General features: G+C 46.6%; 1 protein-coding gene across 1 annotated transcript in view; it reads right to left on the bottom strand.

The window, feature by feature from the left end:
* Positions 1-22,114, bottom strand: part of COLEC12 (collectin subfamily member 12) — a 181,230-nt gene extending 159,116 nt beyond the window's left edge. Inside the window, exon 1 of the mRNA XM_004579610.2 lies at positions 21,901-22,114. Coding sequence (XP_004579667.2) covers positions 21,901-21,907 — 7 coding nt within the window. The 5' untranslated portion in view covers positions 21,908-22,114. The remainder of the gene's footprint in view (positions 1-21,900) is intronic.
* Positions 22,115-25,152: the final 3,038 nt, after the last annotated feature.

The raw sequence follows: 25,152 nt of genomic DNA on the forward strand, positions 1-25,152 counted from the left end.
ACGCTGCAGGAAGCAGCAGTTCCAGCTGCAGGCTGCTTCACCAGGCCCTGGTCTCCAGCCTGCACCAGAGGCATGTCTTCGGCTCCTGAATGACACCAGGCCTGTCAGTTCATTCTTCAGAACGAACTGCAACAAAATACCTGAGGAAGGCTAATTCTATAAAGAGAAAGGGTCTGGTGCGCTCACAGCTTTGGAAGGTGAAAGCCCAACCTGAGGCAGCCCCACTGGCTTGGCCTCTGGCTAGGGCTTAAAGGCTGGAGCACACGCAGGTGGGAGACCCCGCATGCCCCAAGCAGGGCGCCAGACAGCAGATCAGAACCTCATGAGGCTCCCCAAAGGGACACTCCCAACCACCTAAGGACCATACAAGAGGCTCACCTCCTCCTACTGCCACACAGGGCACACGCAACATCCTAACAGAGACCTGACACGATTCTTTCTCACACTGACAAATGACTTGTGCAAGCATGGTGAAGATGCAATTTCATACTAATCATGAAGGACACCTTTGAAGACGAGAGATGGCAAGACCAGCCTTTCCCAAGGGGCCCTTGGATGCTTCCTGAGTTCTGATGGAGTTATGTCCTGATAAAACCATCATGATCTCTAAAGATGACAGGTTGAAAAGGCAACAAATATACCTAACCTGCCAAATGTCTCAGCGCAGCCACATCATAGCTTACACAGTCAAGGCTGACTGGCAGCTGTGGCTGTCACTGCCCAACACCCCAAGAGACGATCATACTGCACCCCAGAAGTCCGAGATCTGCTGAACACACACTGGTTTTGCATCACCACAAAGTCAGCAAGTCTTAAGTCAAATCATTGTAAGTTGTTCCGGAGTTAGGAGTTGGGGAGCGTCGTTTTCCCAGCCCTCAGCTTTCTCTTTTGTGGTGCAGTTCCTCTCAAAGACAAGTGCTGGGCACTCAGGATGGGCCAGAGAGTGCAGGACCAAATGGCTCCAGAGACGTGTGAGGAACAGGGAGCTCGGACTGTTTTTTTATTTGGTCATTACCTCCTAATTCTGCAAACAGGGAAAGGACAGTGGTTTGGAATTTAGAAGTCAAGGTATTTATAATCCATACATAGGTCAGAGATCCCAGCTCAGGTTCTTTGTGCGTGAAGAACACACTTAGAACCCTGAACAGAACACTTCTCGGTGCCGACTCATGACAGATAAACAGACACAAACCAAGCTCCAGTGCCTACTTCACCTAGTAATCCATCAGTAACTAACTGCCCTAATCTCCTGCTTCTGCTTAGAAATTCATTTGTGTCTTTATGGATGTATTTATTCACTTACTCAGGTAAGAGTTATCCCTCAGTATCTACATAGTCAGCTGGAATGCTCTAGTCCCCTCCGTAAAACGGTGCAGGACTTGCGCACAGTACATCCTCCTATAGACTTTCTTTGCAGATGTGGTATCTGATATGAAGTAAATGCTACATACACAGACCATATTGTTTGGGGGAAAAGAAGAAAAAAGTAGTTTTACATGTTTAGTACAGATGCAATTTTTTTCCCCAAATATTTTTTATCTGAGCTTGGTTGAATCTGAGCATGTGGAATCCATATATATATAGCGAGGACAGCCTAACAAAGCTGACAAGACGTGAGAATAAGTCACAGTGCCACCCAGATGTCAGCCTCATCTGCCAGCTCTGCTGCAGGCATTACACGCGTGATCTCACTGTGTGCCTGTGTGAGTGACGGTGCCTGGCGGCAAACAGCGTGGAAGTCCCCGTTAGACCTCACTGCTCTCCCGCACAGCTTCTTTGCAGCAGGCCAGCAGCCATTTGTTTGTTTGTTTCCTTTTTCCTCTCTGATCTTTTTTCCCATGCACCATTTAGTCTGACTGACTCCTCTTTCCTTCCTGAAATTTCCTGGGAACTTTAAATTTCTTGTATTTTTGTTACTGAAGCAATTCTATTCTGGCCCTGCTTCTACCTCCAAATTAACATACTCATTAAGGGTTCAAGACAACAAAGGCCAGTTAACCTTTCTAATGAGGCTCTGGGATCGACTTGTGCCCTCATCTTAATCTTTATCCCACAGGCTTAGTAATGCTTATGAAACTACGAAAAAATGAAAAGTTTTCTATCTCACCAAACTCCAAAATTGGACAAAAACTCTTATTAGATGTGAAGGGTACAAATAAAGTACTAGAATAATTCCTAGTTGAGGTGACCAGGAAAGTCCTCATAGAAAAGGATCTTAAATCAGGGAAAAGATCAATCAGGAAATAACACATCCTATATCCCTTGCTTGGAAATTCATAATGGGTTTTTGTTTAAAAATGTATTTATTTGAAAGCGAGAAGGAGCGATGGACAGAGCTTCCACTCCTGGTTCACTCCCAGAATGGCCATGTGGCCATGGCTAGGCCAGGCTGAAACCAGGAGCTAGGAGCTTTATTTGGGCCTCCCATGTGGGTGACGGAAGCCCAAGCACTTGGCCCATCTCCACCGCTTTCCCAAGCCATTAGCTGAAAGATGTATAGGACATGGAACATCTAGGATAGAAACCAATATTCACATGGGCTGCTGGCCTCACAGACAGTGACTTCATCTGCTATGCCACAATGCTAGTCTCTCATGATGGTTTTAACTATCACAGACTCCAGGAAGCACTCAGGGAGATAAAAAATTTTTTAATTTTTTAGTTACGATTTTTTTCAAAAGTTAAGTCTCAAATCCCCCTTTTTAATTCTTCAAAGTTGGGTAGAGGGCAGATAAAGTTTAGTAAACAAGGGTACTTGCAAAAGATTGTGGAAAATGGAATTTAAAAAAGTAACTTTGGGCCAAGTTTTGTGTCCAAGCTGGTTAAGTCACTTCTTTGGATGTATGTATCTCATATTGAAGCATTGCTTCAAGTCCTGGCTACTCCATTTCCAATCCAGCTGCCGGCCCATGCACCTCGGAAGGCAGCAAATGAGGGCCCAAGGACTAAGTGCCCTGCCACCAAGTGGGCAAATGGATGGTGTTTGTGGCCCTGCCTACACAGCTCAGCACTGGCTACCACAGGCAACTGCAGAGTGAACAAGCACATCTAAGATCGCTCTGTCTCTGTCTCTTTATCTCTGGTACTGTACTTTTCCAATCAATAGATGTAAAAAAAAAAAAAAAGATTTTGTTGCAGTTTTTAAATTCCTGCATAGTTTTTGCATAAAAGCATCTTAAGGACCCTTTTGAAGATCCTGATATGAATGCATTTCGAAAATTATTCTGCACCAAAATAAAGTTATTTTTAAACTCAAATTTTCATGAATTTTGGAATGTCCTTGAGCGGGTGTCCCCCAAAACCCACTACCGTCCCAGCTCCTTGGGTGAAAAACCTCCCCTGTAGGCTGGTAGGGTTGGGTGTGGAGGAATGTGAAGAACAGGAAAAAAATTGACAGGGCTAATGACTGTGGAGAGAACTTAAAATCAACTGCCATAGCACAGCAGAGAGAATGGGTAATCAGTGTTCCTAATGAATGCACATTCCAGGCAGCAACAGGTGACATGACAGGACCCACAATGGCCGTCAAACAAGCTTTGGAAAAGACAAATTGCCCATCTTACGGACAATGCTAGACGTAGTTACCAAATCTTTTCCTCGTACCATGAAGAGGCAAGTTAAATGTGTTCAGGTTCTCTTCCAGCATCAGAGCCTCAAAGATAAATACCCTTCTGACCCATCTGGCTTAGCAACTTGCCACTTTGCAGATTCTGTCTTTGACAAAGCCACAGAACTACTACACTCCTCCCCAGGCAGGGACTTGGGTAAGACTGAAGCCCTATAAACTCTGCTCCGGCCTCCATCCCTGTTTCTAACAGCAACCTCAGCCTACCAAGTAACAAAACATGCTTCAGAGTTACATCTGCGAGCACAAATTTTCTCGGCTCCCACAGCTATCCTTGAACATTTTTGTTTTAATACCTATGGGCTACACTGGAGCTTGCCTATTTTGAAATGTGATTTAAAAAAAAAAAAACTTTCCTTGGTAACTGGCACAGAGCCATATGGGCTCAAGATTTCACAACTGAGAATGCTAAACAGAATTCTGTTGCTGATTTATTCTTTGAGTCTGGCTATTTCAGAGCTCTGCGAGTTCAAGCTGAGTTTAGTAGAGTTGGCTTGGAGAATCGAGAGTCATACACATTAAAATGTTCCAGCCGATCTGTGGGCCAAGTTTTTGGAACAGCCCCATAGTTAGAATTTACCTCTCTTTCCCCTCTAGCCCCTGGGAGCAGTGTGACAGCATTCACCTCCCTCTGCCTGAAACCTCAGCTCCACTTCTATTCCACCAGATGAAGAGCCCTTTGGAACCTGATACTTGTCACGATGTACTCTTTGCAGCTAGACATTCAGGACATGTGACAGGCACTCAACTGTTACAGAAAACAAAGCAAACTAGAATTGCATGAGTGCCTGCTTCTCCTACAAGCTCAGGAATTCCTTAAAGAGAGAGATTAAGTCTTTCTTTTGGGTTTGGGGACCATAAAAGAATTAATATTAGTCAGTATTGGGGTGTTGTGGTGCAGGAACCTAAGCTGCTGCCTGCTAAAATACAGCATACCCTATTGAAATGCTGGTTCAAGTCCTGACTGCTCTACCTCCAATCAATCTCCCTGTTAATGTACTGGGAAAGCAGTGGTAGACGGCCCAAGGGCTTGGGCCCCTGCTACCTATGTGGGAGACATAGATGATGCTCTGGGCTCCTGGTTTCAGCCTGAACCAACTTAGCCATTGTGGCCATCTGGTGGGTAAACCAGCAAATGAAACATCTCCCCCTGCTCATAACTCTCTCCTTCAAATACATCTTCAACTATATATACATTGTAGTCAATGCCAACTGAATGCCAGGTATTTAACATTCTGTTGTGTTTATCTGTTAGACAAAGGAAACACCAAGAATCAGAAAAGCCACCTTCATTTGACCAAAGGAAATGGTACCTGATCCAAGAAACTGAACCCTGTGCCTGCAGCAGGAAAGTTTGAGATGCAATGGTTTACACTGAATCCTAGGAACTGAGAATCTGGGACACATCTAACTCTAGGAATAAAGGTGAGGCTAATCCAGGGGGACTGGCTGAACAAATATTAAGGAGCTATCATCAAAAAGGTAATACTTGTTGGCAAGGATATGCAAAATTAAAGCCTTCATACACTGTTACGGAAAACAGTCCAGCAGTTCTCCCAAAACTTAAGCAGAGTTACTGTATGATCCAAAAATTCTACTATCAGGTACAGATCCAAAAGGACTGTCTACAAATAAACTTGTATATGAATGTTGATAGTGGTGTTATTTATAATAGCAAAAGGGGGCAATTCAAATATTCAACATATAATGAATGGATAGGTACATCCACAGGTGACATAACCATTCAATGGAACACTACTCAACAATGAAAGGAAATGACGTACTGGAGCGTTCCACAATATAGAGAAGCCTTGAAAACATTAAGCTAAGTGAAAGAAGATTGTCACAGCAAACCACAAACTGGATAACTCCATTTACATGAAATGTCTCCATTAGGTATCTTTACAGTCGAAAAGTGATGGCTACTTTCCTAAGGCTAGGGTATGCAGGGGAAATATCAAAGGGTGACTGTTAGTGGACATGGGCTTCTTCTGGGGGTTCAAAATGCTCTTATATTGACCATAATGATGTGTGTGAAATACATGAGCATATACCAAAAACATTTTGAATTGTACACCTTAAATCACTCACTTGTATAGTATGTGAAAGTCTTATATCTAGTGGACTCCATGAACAGTGGAGATGAAGGCAGGTGTGATCATCAAAACTCTGATTTTCAAATAAATAATCAATGTTAAGAAAGAAAAAGGTGGGGGAGGAAGAAAGAAAGGAAGAAATACATTTTTAAACAAAAAAAAAAAAGCAAAGCTACACGAAAGATTTCCTCAAGGTAAAACAAACAGAATAACTACAATGCTTGAACACACTGCAGAGAGATCTGGGACAGTGGAAGACGCATTGAGGATGAGTTATTACATATACATATTTACACATGGGAGAGAGAGCAAATGAGAGTATTACCTAAAGGGGAAACCAAAATTATTCAAGAAAAGAAAAATGATTCAGCTGTGAAGAGCATTGACATTGTCATAACAGAAACAATGAATGTGGATCAAACCAGGATAATTTTAAAACCACAAGCATACTTCAAACAGTCCATAGAAGATGAAATGAAAAGATAAGTTTATTTTGGTGCATGTATAAATTTTTTTGAAATTCATACATTTTCCACAATAGGCTTTTTTTTTAAAGATTTATTTTATTTTTATTACAAAGTCAGATATACTGAGAGGAGGAGAGACAGAGAGGAAGTGGAGCTGCCGGGATTAGAACCAGCAGCCATATGGGATCAAGGCGAGGACCTTAGCCACTAGGCCACGCTGCCGAGCCCCACAATAGGCTTTTAATCAGTCTTTGGATGAGTCCTTAAATGCATGGGTTTCAGAAATGTTGTACCAAAATAAACCTCTTTTCTATTCCATTCTCCATGAACATTCTGAAGTATTTCACAGGGAGAGGGAGCAAGACCGGCCCTTAAGGGTTGTCAGAAGGAGATAAAAGGTGGAAGAGGGGCATGGCGGTGTGGCCTAGCAGCTAAAGTCCTCGCCTTGAAAGCCCCGGGATCCCATATGGGCGCCGGTTCTAATCCCGGCAGCTCCACTTCCCATCCAGCTCCCTGCTTGTGGCCTGGGAAAGCAGTTGAGGACGGCCCAATGCATTGGGACCCTGCACCCGTGTGGGAGACCCGGAAGAGGTTCCTGGTTCCCGGCTTCGGGTCGGCACAGCATCGGCCTGTTGCAGCTCACTTGGGGAGCGAATCATTGGACGGAAGATCTTCCTCTCTTCTCTCCTCCTCTCTCTGTGTATCTGACTTTGCAATAAAAATAAATAAATCTTAAAAAAAAAAAGGTGGAAGAGAACTACATCTGTCTGCTGTAATGGCAGGTTCTATACAATACCTAAGGTCAAAAAAGAGAAAAAAATATATATATATAAGAGCATCATAAGGATGTCTCTTAGAAATATGGAGGTCTGGAGGTTTGGATGAATGGTAGTATAAAGGGTCACCAAGACACTTTCCTGCTCTCTGCATGCAAACCTTCTTCCTTCCCTCACATCTGGTCAAGCTGGTGACTCGCTCTGGTCCCTGGAATGTGGCAGACCAGGAGGGGTGACTGTGGGGCCCAGGCCTGAGAGGTCTTTCAGCATCTGTGTTCCAAACTTTTGCAGCCAGCAGTCACCCTATTGCAGCAAAGAGCCAGTCCTGGAGGAGTAGGGACTCTGGAGAGGGGACAAGAGACTGAGACAGAGACAAACAACCAGCTCTCGGCCATTTCAGGCACCCCTGGGGACTCTTCAGGCACTCCAGGAAGTCACCCGTCCAGCTGGGCCACCCAGGAAGCCGAGCTGTGCTGTCCCATCCTCCCTGGTCTAAACTGCAGAACAAACAAACAGCTACTGTTTTAAGCTACAGGATTTGGGAATGGCTTGTTAAGCATCAGGGGGAAAAACACAGCAGGAAATGCCAAAAGAAAATGCTATAAAAATCACCAAGAGGTTACCTTGGGAATGGAAATGGATGAGACAAACGCAGGCTGGACAAAAAGCTTGTTTTTCATAATGAATCTGTGATATTGACTATGTGTATCTCTAACTCAGAGCAAAATTTAAAATAAAGCAAAGCAAGCAACGCAAGAAAACATGAACGGGGCCCGGCGGCGTGGCCTAGTGGCTGGAGTCCTCGCCTTGAGCGCCCCAGGATCCCATGTGGGCACCGGTTCTGGTCCCGGCGGCCCCACTTCCCGTCCAGCTCCCTGCTTGTGGCCTGGGAGGGCGGTCGAGGACGGCCCAAGGCATTGGGACCCTGCACCCGCATGGGAGACCCGGAAGAGGTTCCTGGTTCCCGGCTTCAGATCGGCGCGCACTCACTTGGGGGGTGGATCATCGGATGGAGGATCTTCCTGTCTCTCCTCCTCTCTGTATATCTGATTTTGTAATACAAAAAATTAAAAAAAATAAATCTTTAAAAAAAAAAAAAGAGAACATGAACGGAAGATGAAAGTCAAGGAGACAGAGAAGTCACCAGGTCCAAGAGATGCTGCTAACTGGAAGAAAATGTACACAAAGAGCCAGAGGAGAAGAGTTCAACTTGAAAAGCAACTGCATAAAAGTTTGCACGATGCCTTAAGTTCCTAACACAAAGTGGGTTCCAACAATAGCCTACCTGACCAACATCGCCAGTTCTGATTTCAGAGCCAGGTAGAGGGGCTGTGAACAGGAATCTCCCATCCACACATATGCCCTTGTTAACCCACCGTATACCTGAGTGCTCACCCAGCCTTTGTTTTTCAGTCACTACTTTCAGATTACTACAGAGTAATTCTGTCAATTACTGAAATACATGGCTGCCACCCAACCAGCTGGTGAAGTCTACACTGAGCTTTTCTACGAATGGGCTCCATGAGATAGAAACCACATACAAAACCAATTATAGCACATTGTTATAATCATTTTCATTTTCCATCTCTTTCTGTGCCCAAGGGTGTATATATATATATGGTATTGATAATGGATCAGTACTGTCTGTGACTTCCAGCATCTACTGAGGATCTTGGAAACTAACTCCAATGGATAAGGGGGCATTATTACTCTGTTAGTTATGATTTAATACGTTTACAAATGCAAAAAACCTTCCGGGGCTCCTCAAATAGTTCCCTTTTCTGGCCCATTGGCAATTCTGGGCCATAATTAATAAAATAAATATCTGAGACTTGGGATGTTTTTGAGGCCATTAGGTTTACTTCCTGGTTCAGTTGCTGCAGATCTTCCCACCCACCCTACTAAAAAAGAATCTGTAGCAACTTAAGCACCCATAGATCACCCAACAGTGTTTTTTAATATTCATTTATTTTTACTAGAATGGCAGATTTACCACACAGGAGACAGAGAGAAATATCTTTCACCCATTGATCCATTCCCCATGTGGCCACAACAATCAGAGCTGAGCAGATCCAAAGCCAGGAGCCTCTTCCAGGTCTCCCATGTGGGTGCAGGATCCCAAGGACTTGAGCCATCCTTTGCTGCTTTCCCAGGCTACAAGCAGGGAGCTGGATCGGAAGTGGAGTAGAAAGGACATGAACAGGTGCCCATATGAGATGCTAGCACTTATAGGTAGAGGATTAGCCCACTGAGCCATTTATCAGGCTCCTATTCAGCAGTTTAGCCCCATCACCCAGTCGCTTGTAAATTTCATGTCTTGTAACATTAGGATCACTTTATAATTCAATAGCATAGTTGTTTTGGTTGACTCATTTGAGAAGCTAACAGAGACAAAGGAGGGGGAGGAAGAGAGAGAGGAGGAAAAGGAGAGGAAGGGAGAGAGACAGACTGACATCCCATCAGCATTTACTTCCCCAAATGGCCAAAATAAGCAGGGGAATCTGAGGCTGGGAGAGACAGGAACCCAATTATTGGAGCCTTCACTGCTGCCTCCCAGTGTCTACACTCACAGGAGACCCTGTGCTGCCTACCATTGTCTACACTCACAGGAGACCTTGTGCTGCCTCTCAGTGTCTACACTCACAGGAGACCCTGTGCTGCCTACCATTGTCTACACTCGCAGGAGACCCTGTGCTGCCTCTCAGTGTCTACACTCGCAGGAGACCCTGTGCTGCCTCTCAGTGTCTACACTCGCAGGAAACCCTGGTCAGGGGCCAGAAGCAGGCGATGACCCAGGCACTCCGATGCAGTTACACTGACCTGTGGCTTACCTCGGAGGCTAAATGCCTGTCCCCAGTTATTTTCTAAGTCAAAATTATAGACAAAATGACTTTAATTTCTGGCACACCTTGTAATTCGGATATAAAAACAGTAAACTCTTGATTTTAGGATGAAGAGAGAGAAGGCATCTTGTTCCTTTCTTTACAGTCCAGCCTTATTAAGGAGTTTGTTACTGATTTTTAAAAGGTTTATCTTTGATTTATCTGAAAGGTAGATCTACAGAGGAGGAGAGAGAAAGAGATTGTTCCATTCACTGGTTCACTCCCCAAATGGCCACAGCAGCTGGGGTTGGGCCAGACCAAAGCCAGGAGCCAGGAATTTCTTCTAGGTCTCCATATAGCAGCAGGGAGGCAAGCAAGCAAGCATCTTAGGCTACCTTCCCAGGTCTTTGGCAGGGAGCTGAACTAGAAGCAGGGCAGCCAGGACTTGAAGGGGCACTCTCCTCCACCCCACCCCACCATTCCTTTTTTTTGATGTTTAAGATTTATTAGTAAGTTAGGGGGAAACAGAACACAAGCAAGCCAGCTCCCACCTGTTGATTCACTCTTCAAATGGCCAAAAGAGCCAGGTGTGGGCCAGACCAGAGCCAGGTGCTAGGAACCCCATGTGGGTCACCCATAAAGGTAGCAGGGTGCCACGCCCTCATCCTCTGCCTCCCAGGATGCATTAGCAGGAAGCTGAACTGGAAGCAAAAAAGCAGGAACTTAAAGAAGCATACTTATATAGGACTTGGGTGTGGCAAGCAATCGTTCTTAACCTACAGTTCCAGTTACTTCTTTAATTTCCTAAAATTTTCTAAACTACTAAAACTAAGTTACTTTCAACCCCCATGTTGTTAGGGGGAAGGAATCTCCCCCCAAGCAATCACCAAGTTCAACAACCTAAAAAATCGGCAGCAAATACGATGTTCAAAACTTGGCACCCACATCCTCCTTCATGGAGCATCTAGGACCTGCACACAAGTCGACCCTGAGAGAGCCAGGATGAAGACTTGAATCCTTGTCTCAAATTTTATAAAGGCCCTGGAGAAGTTTCAAACAGGTGGTGGTCAGTCAGGCAAGAAACGTCCAGCTCATCCATTTCTCTGCAAGCACAACAATGTGGTCTCTATTTTCTTTTAATGCATCTGCTTATTTTAAAATCACTTAACTCTATGCTTAAATAATCTAAACAATTATGCCCAAGTAATATACTTATGTACAAGTCATTATGTAATCATGAATCACAAACCATGAAGCAAAATGCAGTTGAAGAGACAAGGTTTGGAAATCTCTACATGTGGTTTTCCCCCACATGCAGTACCTACACTAAAGGTCTCACGGCGGCTCCGATGAAGCCTCCACTTGCTTGAGACATTTTCTCCAATGATGTTTACCACATCAGAGAAATGTAAATTGAAACATGAAATATGAGTCAAGATCACAAATCAACTCAAATCTCTCTTCCGAATGAAAGTGTCCCTGTCTTCCTCAAGGGCATCTGGCCCTGCAGCAGGACGCTTTCTGCCCTCCACCTGAGACTCCTCATGTTGCTGCCGGAGGCTCATCGTGCCCACAGCTTGCAGAACTCTTTGTGGACAGAAGCAGTACTTCATGTACTTTACTGGATGAGTCTATGGCGTTTTGCAGAAGAAAAGTACATACTAAATATTTGCTTAAACGATAAATGCAAACAAGTTAGGGTTTAGTGGACCAATTATTAAGAAATAGGACAGTTTCAGGCCCGGCACCGTGGCCTAGCAGCTAAAGTCCTCGCTTTGAAAGCCCCGGGATCCCATATGGGCGCCGGTTCTAATCCTAGCAGCTCCACTTCCCATCCAGCTCCCTGCTTGTGGCCTGGGAAAGCAGTCGAGGATGGCCCAAAGCCTTGGGACCCTGCACCTGCGTGGGGGACCTGGAAGAGGATCCAGGTTCCTGGCTTTGGATCAGCACAACACCAGCTGTTGCGTTCACTTGGGGAGTGAATCATCGGACGGAAGGTCTTCCTCTCTGTCTCTCCTTCTCTCTGTATATCTGACTTTGTAATAAAATAAATAAATCTTTAAAAAAAAGAAATAGGACAGTTTCACAGTTTCATATTAAGATTTAATAAGTCTTATATATATATCATATATATATATATATATAACACCACACACATCTAAGGCTTATTTAGAGACAAGTTGTTTATTTCATGTAGTGATTCTTTGATGTTATACCATTCTTAGATAAAACTGGACATTAGATTTGAGCAACAGACCTGTAATGGGCTGCAACTGTGGCATGGGGGGATTAAGCCTCCACCTGCAACACTGGCATCCCATATCAGAGCACCTGCTCAGGTCCTGGACACTCCACTTCCAATCAGATTCTGTTAATGGAAGGCTCTGCCACCTCCTAGGATACCCTAAGGGAGCTCCTATCTCCTGGCTTCAGCCTGGTCTGGCCCTGGCTGTTGCAGCCATTAGGGGAGCAAGCCAACAAATGGAAGATCTCTCTTTCTCTCTCTCCTTCTTTCTGTAAATCTGCCTTTCAAATAAAAATAAATCTTTTGTCAAAGCCCTTTAAAAATATTACATCATCATCAGGAGGTATCTGAACAATGTATTTATCAATGCTTTAACATAATCACAAATAGGACAATCCTATACACAACCATAAACTCAACTATAAACATGGAGCTTGCATTTGCATTTGGCACAGGACTGGTTTTTGACTAATCATGCCAAGATGACAGTGACAGGAGTGAACCAGCTGAAGAGCCACCAAAGCTTACACTGCTCCCATCAGAGCACTCCTCGATCTGAAGATTACTTTCATTACAAAGATGAAGTCTTACCTTCGTGGGCTAACTATATATCTTAATCAAATGAACACAAATAGTTCATAAATAGCAATTAACTCATTGCCTGGAAGGAGCAAGGGGTTCTAATCACAGAGGGCAAGGGGACCTAAGGAAGTTCATGGAAAACATAAAGAGTATGTTGGTGCAGAAATAAAAGTCTGAAATTCATGCGCACTGGGGGTCTCCAAATACTCACGGAAACATGTATTATATAAAAGCTATTCACTTCAAATTGTTTTGTTGGAAAGGCCAAGGGAGTGCTTCCACCCTCAGCTCACTCCTGCTGCCTGGGAGAGCTAGGTTGAAAACAGCAGAAGCAGGCACCTGCAGCTCAATCCAAGTCTCCCACGTGGGTGGCAGAAACTCAGCCATGGAGTCATCACCACCACCTTTCAGGATCCGCATCAACAAAAAGCTGGAAGCTGGAGCCAGGAGCCGGGTGTGGCCAAGAAATCCAGGCATTCTGACTGGAACGTTTCAACCACTGGGCTAAAAGCTCATCTCTTAATTTTGCTTGGCAGCAAAATCAATTTTATCTCATAATTTCATTTCTGGGTAAACTTTTTGAAGTATATTCACATTACAGTATCTCAAAGTAACTAACATGTCTTAAGATCTTACGAGTTGGCCATCATTCTAAGCAACTGATGTATGATAACCTACATAACACTCAGAACAGCTCTTAGCAGGAAGATGCCATGAGCTTCCCGCATTAGGCGGACCATCCTGACCTAGGGCCCCTGTCCAGCAGCAGGCTCTCCAGCTTCACAGCCCACACGCCTCACCCCACACAAGGAGCCATCAGATCCAACTCCTGGGTTCACAAAGCAGAATTCCATTTTATGAGGTACTTATACTTTAAAAGTAACCACTCCTTGAAGTTGGACTCTTTTACCTTGGGATAATAAATTGCTTTATAAACACTAGTTAGTTCCCTAACCTGTCTAACTCCTAAGGAAACAACTGAAGATCCAAGAGAACAGCTAAGCTCTAAGAACACTTCCACAGAAGTGGTAACAAGTTCCTTTTTCACACAGATATCAAACGCTCAACTGCTCAGGATAGTAAACACTACCTAGCTCTCCTGGTATTAAGTTATATTACCAAGTTTACAGAGAAGTCAGATTAAATACATCCAACTCCAATAAATCTTCCCCAACACTGAAAAAACACATTTCTTTTAAGCTTTTTATTGATGAGATTTTATTTATTTGAAAGAAATAGGAATCGTTCTTCCACTGCTTCAAATGCCTGCAACAGCTGCAGCTGAGCCAGGCCAAAGCCAGGGGCCTAGGGCCTCAACCCACATCTGCCAGACTTGTTCCACAGCCATCGCCTGCTGCCTCCAAGGATGCAAATAAGCCGTAAGCTGGAATTGAAAGTGGAGTCAGTGCAGATACCCTAATATTGCATGCTGGCTTCACAAGCAGCACCTTGGTCACTCTGCCAAAAGCACAGTTTTGCATGTCTTTTATATTTTTAAGAGTACTAATTGACCACGTATGATAAACTAAGGGGCAGGTGTTTGCCCTAGAGTTTAAGTTACTGGTGAGGACACCCATGTCCCAAATCAGAGCACCCAGATTTGAGTCCCTGTTCTTGTTCCCAATGTCAGTTTTCTACTGTCGTGGACCCTGGGGGCAGCAGGTGACGGCTCAAGAGATTGGGTTCCTGCCATCCTAAGCTGAATTCCTGGCTCCAGCTTTGGCTCAGCCCAGTTGTAGACATCATGGGCATTTTGGAAATAAACCAGAAGCTGGGAGCCCTGTTGTTCTCGACCTCTCATGTTCAAAACGAGAGAGACACATTCCAACGATCCCTTTGGAATTTGAATCTACTAAATTCTGTTTACTCTGGCTTTCACTGTTTTATAATTACAGAAAGTCCTTAAGTAATCAAAATGACCTTGACAAGGTACTATATTGATGTGGGCTCTTCAAGTGTCACTTATTTAAACAGAAATCAAATCATTGCATGACTGAACAGTTACCTCCCTCGAGCTTTGGGTGGTGTGGTATGATGAGAAACTGTTGGGTTGGTATTGTGGTGTGGTGGGTAAGGCCACCACCTATGACAATGGCATCCCAAATGGGCCCAGGTTCATGAGCCAACTGCTCCACTTCCACTCCACTTCCCTGAAAACAGTCCAAGAAAACCATCAGAAGATGACCCAAGCATTTGGCATCTGTCACCCCACATAGGAAATTCAGACAAAGTTTCTGACAACCCCAGCACCAGGTGTAGCAGCCATCTGGGGATGCAAGACTAATCCATCCATCCATCAATCTCTCTCTCTCTCTTTCAAAATCAATCAATCAATCTTTTCAGAAAATGAGGGGGCCCAGTGTGATACTCAATGGCTAAATCCTCACCTTGCAAGTGCCCCTGCACCCACATGGCAGACCCAAAAGTAGATCTTGGCTGCTGGATCAGCCCTGGCCACTGCATCCATTTGGTGGGTCAACGAGCCAATGCAAGACCTATCTCTTTTGCACTGTAACTCTGTCTTAAATAAGTAATGTTTTTTATCTTTACTATTGCCAACAATAAAGAATAAAATATTTTCCATAAAGAATATTGACACCGGGCCTGGCACGGTGGCCTAACAGCTCAAGTCCTCATCTTAAATGTGCCATGATCCCATATGGGCGCCGGTTCGTATCCCAGCAGCCTTGCTTCCCATCCAGCTCCCTGCTAGTAGCCTGGAAAAGCAGCCGAGGACGGCCCAAAGCCTTGGGACCCTGCACCCGTGTGGGAGACCCAGAAGACCTCCTGGCTCCTAGCTTTGGATTGGCTCAGCTCCGGCTGTTGCAGTCACTTGGGGAGTGAATCATTGGATGGAAGATCTTTCTCTCCATCTTTCCTCCTCTCTGTATATCCACCTTTCAAATAAAGGTAAAATCTTCTTTTTAAAAAAAAAAAGAATATTGACACCTCCTTACCCGTTGTTTAAAGTATTTACATCCTATTATTTTTACTAAGTTTACTTATTAGAGCTTACAGTCTGTTCTTGAAAATGCTATTTTGAGCCATGTTTCACTGTCTCATGGCAGATCTGTCAGCAATACTCGTTCAGGGGCTATGAGAGAGGACCATCCGTGTTCTTTCAGCTGCCAGAAGCAAAACCTCCCAGAAGATAAACTGCACAGGGCAGCAGCTCTGGAATCTGCTTTATCTTTGCAAGAGCTTGTGTCTGGACCATCTCCTCCAGCTGCTGCCTGAACAGGCAACACTTCTCAGACCTTCAATGCTAGGTTGTTATAGTTTTGAGACCAGAGAGTGGGGTCTTGTCCACCTTGCTCTTTCCAGGGTCTGACAGAGTAGAACTCACAGTAGAACCCAACAAAGAGATGTTTACTTGATGACCAAATGATGCTAGGGGGTGGCTAGGAGGCAGCCCAAGCTAAAATTTTAATATGAGGGTTCTGGAATCTGGAATAATCACACAGTCTGAGTTTGAATACTGATTCTCCCCACACACAACATGACAGATGTGCGTACACACACACACACACACACACACACAATTGGTAGGTGTAAATAGGTAACACAAGCATCTCTCTGAAGCTATTTGTAAAACAGAGAAAATAAGAAGGCTTGCATGGCAGGTAACCAAATAATGTTAACTATTATTATGGGAAACATCAACAAGCATGGATACTGGGGAGGGCGTTGTGACACTGGGAGGAAGCTGCCACTAGCAACACCAGCATCCCATTGCCAGAATGCTGGCTGCAGTGCTAGCTGCTCTGCTTCCTATCCAGCTCCTTGCTAATATGCCTGGAGAGGCAGGCGCTGGTCCCCTGACATCTATGTGGGAAACCCAGATGGAGCTCCTGGTTCCTGACTTCAGGAGCCCTGTTTGTTACAGGCATTGGGGACATGAACCAAAAAAAAAAAGGGAAGATTCATCAGTCTCTCTCACTATGCCTCTCCCTCCCTCATCTTTCTCTCACTCTCACTCCCTAGTCTCCCTTCCTTTTCTCCTCTTTCCCTCTGCCCTTCTTTCCCTCTGGCATTCTGCCTTTCAAATAAATTTTAAAATAATAACTGAAATATTAAGCAGTCCATCAATAATACCAAATAAGTTGTTTATAAGCTCAAACCATAGTTTAGGTGGACTCCAGCCTTGGCATTTATTTGCAGCAGGTGTCCCCTGTCTCATAGTCATAGATCTCTAGAAGCTAGGACAGCCACAGCTTGAGGGACACGCACGCACTGCCTGGCGGGAAGCCCTCCTCTCCTGGAACCCTGCCTTCTTCCCACCAGGGATACACGTGGCAGACCTGAATCCCTAACAGACTATCCACATGCTAAGTTGATCCAAGGTAAAACACACTTTCTCTATCACCACATTCAAATATCTGTTTTCCCTTTGAAAGTTAGCACTCCAAAGGCCATTTAACTTACTTTGGCAGCAGCCATATCAGCTGTTTTGAAACAGTATTTTAATGAGAATAAGTATTTATGAGGAAAATCAGACACCCAGTTATGACACAACTTGAAAGTTATCATCTGCTGGCTTTCTCTAGTCAAACCATTGGGAGCAGAAGAGCCACAAGACAAAGGGGCGGAGGCGGCATGGGAACAATTGGGAACTTGTATAGGAGACCACAGAAAAGATCTATACTTAGCAATAATTAAACCTCAGATTAAGAACGTCCAGGGGCCCGGCGGCGTGGCCTAGTGGCTAAAGTCCTCGCCTTGAAAGCCCCGGGATCCCATGTGGGCGCCGGTTCTAATCCCGGCAGCTCCACTTCCCATCCAGCTCCCTGCTTGTGGCCTGGGAAAGCAGTCAAGGACAGCCCAATGCATTGGGACCCTGCACCTGCATGGGAGACCCGGAAGAGGTTCCTGGTTCCCGGCATCGGATTGGCGCACACCGGCCCGTTGCGGCTCACTTGGGGAGTGAAACATCGGATGGAAGATCTTCCTCTCTGTCTCTCCTCCTCTCTGTATATCTGGCTTCCCAATAATAATAAAATCTTAAAAAAAAAAAAAAAGAATGTCCAGCATCCCCCAAACTAATGACAAGTCAAAAGTGTAATTACATCGTAAATGCACCTTGTGGAAGGAGGACAATTCTCAATCAGAACAGGGAATGAGGTCCCATTTTGTTTTAATTTCCCTTTAAAAAGCAGGATTCTTGCAATGTGAAATACAGTCCACCAGACATACATGCTTGTTTGCTTATCCTCAACACAGATCCAGAAAAAAAAAAAGACACTGGCAAAGCCAGGAGACTGAGAGTCCCAAAAACATGAGAAACACAAGGGTGGCCGATACATGCTGCTGACTAGCGCATTTTGCAAGTGTTATTGCCAAACAGTATTCAGAAATGTTTATATACAAAAGCACAAAAATAAGCAGTTGAACACCATGTTTCGATGGCACCAACCTCCTTTCTGTGTTAAATTAGAACAGTGGTTTGGATCTCTGTGGTCCCAAGTGGTGGTAGTTGTTTCCAGTGGTCTCTTGGACAACAAAGGCTGCTGCACTGAAACTCAGCCACATCTCCGACTTGCAGACCCAAGCATGCGATTCAGAAATGGCACACCTAAGTCTAGAGGCATCAGACTTCTTCCTAAAGAAAGTGAACATGTGTCGGAAAACCCTGAGGAGAGTGAGTGAGTGTCACAGCTAATTGAAAATTAAGTTGGAAGTAAATCAAAGCTTAATGTTTTAACCAGCTTGGAAGATTTCAAGCATTGAACCAAGGGGCAAGTCTTTTCTTCCGGAAATATATATAATGATGTCATTATTTTGGTACTCAGGACTCTAGTAATGCACGGATTAGATCAGAGACAATGGTTACGGAATACAACCGATAGGTGGCGCTGTGGCTCACGGTAGAGCCAGGACCACACACCCCACTGGGTTCTTCCAAATACCAGTGCATTGAAGCTGTGTACCTGGGAATCAGAAAGTCAAACAGTTATTTTGAAAAGGCATCTAATTCACACAGGAGTTAAGTTTGTTTTGGAAAATTAGCCTCTGTAACACGCACTGGTTTCATTTTTGGCCAATCTTCTGAGTTAATGAAGTTGAACCCTGGTAGCCAAGGAGAACTGGTTTCAGGACCTTACTCCACTTCTCTGGGCAGGAATCCCCAAATCCACAGATGCTCAAGTGTCATCAGTCACAGAGTATGTGCAGATTACTTACCCATACGCTCCCACTCACTCCAGACTTTCAAATTGTATTCATTTATTTTAGAGACAGAGAAACAGACTAAAGGAAGAAAGAGGGCCCTCGTGAGTTGGTTCATTCACCAAACGCTCACATTGGCTGGGGGTGAGCTGAGACTGGAGCCAGCATCAAGGTCCAGGTCCTCAGTGTGCGTGGCAGGGACACAATGACTAAACCATTACTCTTGCCTGCCAGGATTCGTAGTGACAGAAAGCTGGAGCCGGCAGCTGCAGCGGGACTCCAACTCAGGTACTTACACGTGGGACACAGGCATCCCAAACACCAATCCTCTCTCCTACCCTTTAGTTACACTATCTAATACAATGTAAATGCTATATAGATAGGTGTTATAGCATATTGCTTAAGGAAAATGATAACAGACCACATATATTGAGTATAATGCAATTCTTTATTTTTCATCATGGAATCTGCAGACACAGAGAACCAACTGTAACCCAATAGGCATGATTATGCCAATCACCACTTCGTATTGCTTAGGAAAATCAAATTCCCATGAAATGCTGACTTTTCAAAGTATAAAGTGACATCATTAGGAACCTAGGAAGAATCTTGGGTTGGTTACCTATGGCAATAAAGGTGAAAATAATTCCACTTGGCAAAGGCTGCTTTCCTTTTGTCCAGCCATGCACCCTGGGCTGGGGCCGGGAAGCCTCCAGTCCCAGAGCTTGGCTCCGCCCTCCACCCACCTTAACTGTCTGAGGTTAACTTTTCTCTACACTAGAGGTCGCCCTATCTGCAGTCCTAGGGCCTTCCATACAAAGCAGGGACACAGGGCAGGCTTGTCTTTGGATGCCCAGCCCCTTTCTCCTGCTTGCCAGCTCCTGTTTCTTTGAGAAACTAAACTTCCTCATGAGAAAGGGGCTTGGCATTCAGCTTAGCAGGCAGGACACTGTAAGGACCTCCATGTCCCTCATCTGAGTACCTGGGTTAAGTCCCAGCTCCAGCTCCTGACTCCAGCTGCCTGCCAACGCAGGGGTCTCCTGGGAGACGCAATCCTGGCTCGAGTACCTGGATTCCTGCCACCCACATGGAAGACGCGGGCTGAGTTCCTGACTTGAGACTCCCAGTCATGGCCGGCATTTGGGGAGTGAAGCGGAGAATGGGAATTCTATTCCTCTATCTCACAAAAATATAAAGAATAAGTTTTATTTAATGTGAGGGTTAAGACAGCCAGCCATAGAGCGGTTGAGAGGATTAACTTTACAGCATCTGTAAAGGCACGGTGGCTGGCACTTAGCGGGTACTAAATAATTACTACCGCCCCTCCCTTCCGTGGCTCACCAGCCAAATGGATTCCAACAGTTGGGAAGCAAACCTCCTAGAGAATATGTGACTTTTTTTTAAAGGCCTTCAAAGTGCCTGGTCAAGGGGTGGGCAGGTGGGTGTTCCCTGTCCCCTCACCAGCCTCCCCAACAAGCGCAGAAGGTGGGTGGGGCTTTCCCGCCGTGCCCAGACACAAGGATGAAGCCAGAACCATTTGCAGCATTGACCAGGAAGCATACATCTCTCCAGAAATTCGTTTCAGGGGGTGTGTTTTCCGATGCAGATTTGAATTAATGCTAAAGGTATCCGGAGTGCAGTAACAGCCAACCCCCTCAACCCCTGCTATTCACCCAATAAGAAGAACTTCTTTTTAAAAAGTTTCAGGCTTTAGGAACCCACGTGGGAGCTGACAGAGTAGGTGTCTGATCTTATCCAAGAGTTCCAAAGCTTCTGTCCTGGTTGAATGGAGAGCAGAGAGCCACGGGAGTAACTTTAGCCCGGTGAAACTGTCCATTCTGGGAGCTAAGGCTAAGGAATGCGCATGTTTTCCAACAGGTAAACGCGGCAGAAAAGAAAGGAGAAAGAAGGCAGACAGACCGCATCTGGAAATTCTCTCAACAGAAAGTCTCACAGTTGCCTTGCGTGGCCCTTTTCACCTGCGAGCAAGTGTCCTCTTTCCCAGGGGTCTCCAGATCCCCTTCCGAAGCCGATGGAACACTCAGGACGTGATCGTTCCACGGGGGCTCAGCGCCTGCCTACTTTCAGGGAACAGTCTAAAGTGACTTCCCCAGTGCAGGGGGCTCCTGGGAGCCCACCACTCTTCCTCCGGAGAACAGCGAGGCTGCCAAGTCAAGGCAATCACAGCCAGGTCAGATGGCATCTCGCCCCTAGCCTCAGGGCCGCGGAAGGCCAGAAACGCAGCGTTATCCTAGCACAAACCCGGGACCAGGGTCTTGGGTAAACACACACCAGCTCCTACCAAACGCCTCCCTTTGATGCCTCCGCTGTCATTATTTATCTCCCATATAAATCAGGACTGCCGACAAACCTTCGTGTTTCCACTAAAACAGAGGCTACTCAGCCAAACCCCTCTCCCAGGACTTCTTTTCCAAGGTAGATAACATCTGACCCCACCATAAACCGCCCGTGGAGGACACCCGCGCCTGAGGATGGGGGATGGGGGATGGAACAGGACCATGCGTGTGCCACGGCGAGGGCGCAGAACGCAGCGCAGTTATTTTCCAGTCTGTAGATCGAATGGAGAAAGATGCCAAACGCGCTTCCCGAGCCAGCTGAACTTCGCGGGCACCTAATCATTGCCAGATGTGAGAAGGGCTCTCTGAGACCATCCCGGGTCCAGGAGAAAACAGCCGGCCGGCCGGCCGCACGCGGCGACGGCTGGACCGGGCCACGGCCAAGGTGGGAGGAAGGAGGATTAGGGCGAGGCTGGCGAACCCCACAGAGCGGAAAATCTACGGCGAGGCGTGATGATGCCGCCGACTTTTCCTCCACAGGTTTTTTCGATTAAAAACTTGGACCCCGGACTCCGTAAACAACAACTTAGGGCTTCCAACTACTTTGCAACGACGTGACGGGGAGGGGATACTTGGCGCGCTTCAGCACCCTGTCCGAGCCCAGCGAACGGTGCCCAGCGCGCAAACCCGGGAGCGCCTCCTAAGTCCGCACTCAAAGACCGGACTACAGTAGTGCAAGGAAACGTTCGTGCAGGCTGCAGCTCATCGCCTCCTCGCCCCGTGCGTCCTCGCAGCCCGCCCCTCAAACCCCGCCGCCGTCCTTACCTTTCATGGTGACCAAAGAAATGCACCGCCAGCCAAGGAGCTCCGCACCGCGCCGCCGAGGAAGTCGTCCTGAGCTGCGGCTCACTGCACGTCCATGGCAGCCGCGCCACGCGCTGCCCGTCTACTCTCCGGCCTGCGCTCTGCTGCGCTCCGCGCTCTGCCGCCGCGGGGCTGCCGCGCGGGCTGTTGAGTCGGGCGGGAGGCGCCGCGCCTGCCGGCGCCCCTCCCCCTGGCCCGGCCGGGGCGCGCGGGCGGCCGCGCCCACGCCCCCTCGTGCGCCCTCCCGCGCCCGGCCCGCCCCGCCCTCGGCTGGCGCTCGCCCCTGCCCAGCCCTCCCTCGCCTCTGCTCCCCAGGCGCGTTCCTGCTTTCTTTTTCTCGGCTTGGAGCAGCGTCGGCCCCAACTCCAGAGGACAGGGCGATCCGTGGTGTCTTCTCCTTTTGCACTCAGGGTACTACCGCTACTGGGGTTGTTCCTAGACCCCAAATTAAGCCTCGAGTTGGGGAGCGGCGGCACGTGGGGGCGGCGGGATAAGTTTGCCCTCTTTTCAGAGACCACCAGGTGGGGAAAATTAGAAAACGAAGTGCCAGGTGCAGGCGTTTAGGGACGCCCGAAAGACACTGGTCAGGGAGGATACGAGCTCGGGCTCACCGAGGGAAAACCGGTGTCGCGGAATCCTCTGTCATATCCTCCCTGAACAACTAGGGTCAACTTTCTGACTTTTTTGAACCTTCCAGTGAGGAGGGAGCTGGCTGGGAGGGCAGGGGCACCCACGACTTTCCCTTGGCTGGACGAGTTACCCTTCTGTCTGCACTGACCTCCACGAGGTCAGATTGACTCCTGTGTGATTACGAAAGGAGGATGGGCTGTTGAGAAGTTTGTCAGATGCCTTTCATTGTCGTTCATCAAATTGCCGCCCCCACCCCCCCTACTTAAGACGGCCCTTGTCTGTCCTTTCTCCTAGTTAGTTGTGTTGCTTTCAAACAAAGTGGTGAGTGGAGCCCTTGGTGGGTAGCCGCACATTACCTCCCCCAGTGCGCTCTGGCTGCACACTTGGTAGCTCGTGTAGCCAACCTATTCATTCACCTTTTTCTCTTAATATTCATACCTTGGCAATAGGATGCTGAACTTTATACCATTGTCTAAACCTACAATGTCATGAAACACTTATATAGAAGGATGGTGAAGTTGTGACTGTTGAAGGACTATTGTTATAAGGAAAAATTGGGGGGAGGCAGGGAGGAAGGGAAGGGGAAATCCCTGAGCCTAAGGAATTGTATCATGAAGAATAAAAATTAAAAAAAAAATAGGTTTACTTGCTTTTATTGGCAAGGCAGATTTACAGAGAAAAGGAAAGACAGAGAAGATATTCCATCTGCTGGTTCACTCCCCAAATGGCCACACTGGCCTGGATCTGGAGCCGATCCGAAGCCAGGAGCCAGCTTTCTCTGGGTCTCCCACATGGGTGGCAGGGTCCCAAGGCCCTAGGTTATCCTCTGCTGCATTCCCAGACCACAAGCAGGGAGCTGGATGGGAAACGGAGCAGCTAAGACATGCCCATATGGGATGCCAGATTCTGCAGGCAAAGGATTAGCCTACTGAGCCATCACACTGCCCCTCCTCCCTCATTCGTTCATTTGAAGTAGGGGATTCTTTGCTCTAGAGAGAGGCAGTGCCCCCAAATGAATACCCGCTCAAGTATTCCAGAAACTTTGGGAAATCTGGAAGTTTAGACATGACCAACAAAAAGAAACTGATGCTCGTGTGTGTGTGTGGTTGCTGCTATGTAAGGTGTTAGTGAAACTGCAGGATCCCTGAAGGTGTGCTCGGATCTTACGGAGTCATCAGCCTTATCTTGCAGGGTAAGTGAAGGCCTTGAAAGGAGCCTAAAAACAGACCCAGCCCAGCCTCAGGTTACCATTGTTAGGATGGTGTGAGTCCCGTAGCTTCTCCAGCTCTACAATGCAGAGAATCTTTGTTCTGGTTTCAAAACTTGAATTTTTAAGTCATTGTTAAAAAATCTGTATTATGAGTGACATCAAGAGCATGGTCAACGCAAGGGGAAAAACAAAAAAGATGAATCTACTTTATCATAGTCAAAACCTTTGTCCTTTATACGCATGCAGGGGAAATCTCCCCCTCTACCCTTTGAAGTGTCACTGGAATAAATCTGGGCACAGGTGGATTCGGTATGGCAAAAAGGCAACCACATTTATTAACATCAGGAGGGAACAACCCCAGCACAGGGGGCAATCACACAAGTGTAACTCACATACTGGTCCAACATAATTCAGAAATGCCTACGTCCCCTTTCCTCGAGGGGAGGGGGAGAATGAGAAGAGTAGACAGTTTTTAGGGGAATAGTAATTGATGCAGAGTAGAACTCCATGGCCTGGAAGAATACAGAGTGGCCTGTGATGAAGTCCATCGGGGCTGCAGAACAGACAATGGGCTACAAATGATTCTGATGAGGTGGATGGTGCGAAGGCTGAAGCTTGTGGTCCCCTGGAGATCACCAGCTGAGCAGGATTTCCCCAGTCAAGAGCTCTACAGGATTTAAGAAGTGAGCTGGAACTGAGACAGGAGGTAGAGGAAAAAGGAAGGAGGCAGGGCTCGGAGCACGGTGCTTTTGGGACGGACTAACCGGTCCAGTTGAGGATGCTCTGAGCGGCTGAGAGAATAGGCTCCAGACCTCCCTGTTGTGTGCAAGCTTCCCCAGAATCAGCAGCCAGGTCCTGCAGGCTCAGGCTCATGGGCACTGCACTTAAAGCTGCTGCAGGAGGCATCCTCACCTGAACCTCCTGCCAGTGTCTCCTTTTACTGATGTGAAAGCTTCCTCACCCTTACATCCTCAACTACTTCTGCCTTCTGCATGCATCTCAAGATTTGCCACTGTTACTTGTCTTAGCTCCACCCCTCATGCCAAGACCACCCTGGCCAACCAGACCATGGCAGTGGTCTTCGAGGTGAATCCCCTATGCCCAATGCAACTGATTCTCCACCCCAAGCCTTGGCACACAGCAGCCACAAAGACCAGATGAGAGATGGGAGACTCATCAACTTACTTAGCACTTTGCCCAGCTCCCTGCCCAAAAGATTTTGATCCGCAGAGAAACCCAGGCAAAACCCAGGACGCAGTCCCATCTGCGCAGCTCTGTGTCTCATCTTCCACCTCCAGAACATTCTCATTTCTCCATCATGTCAGGATATTTATCCACAGCACCGCATTCAGAGCACACCTTCACTCAATCAG

Source organism: Ochotona princeps, chromosome 18 (genome assembly GCF_030435755.1).
Source record: "Ochotona princeps isolate mOchPri1 chromosome 18, mOchPri1.hap1, whole genome shotgun sequence".
NCBI lineage: Eukaryota > Metazoa > Chordata > Mammalia > Lagomorpha > Ochotonidae > Ochotona > Ochotona princeps.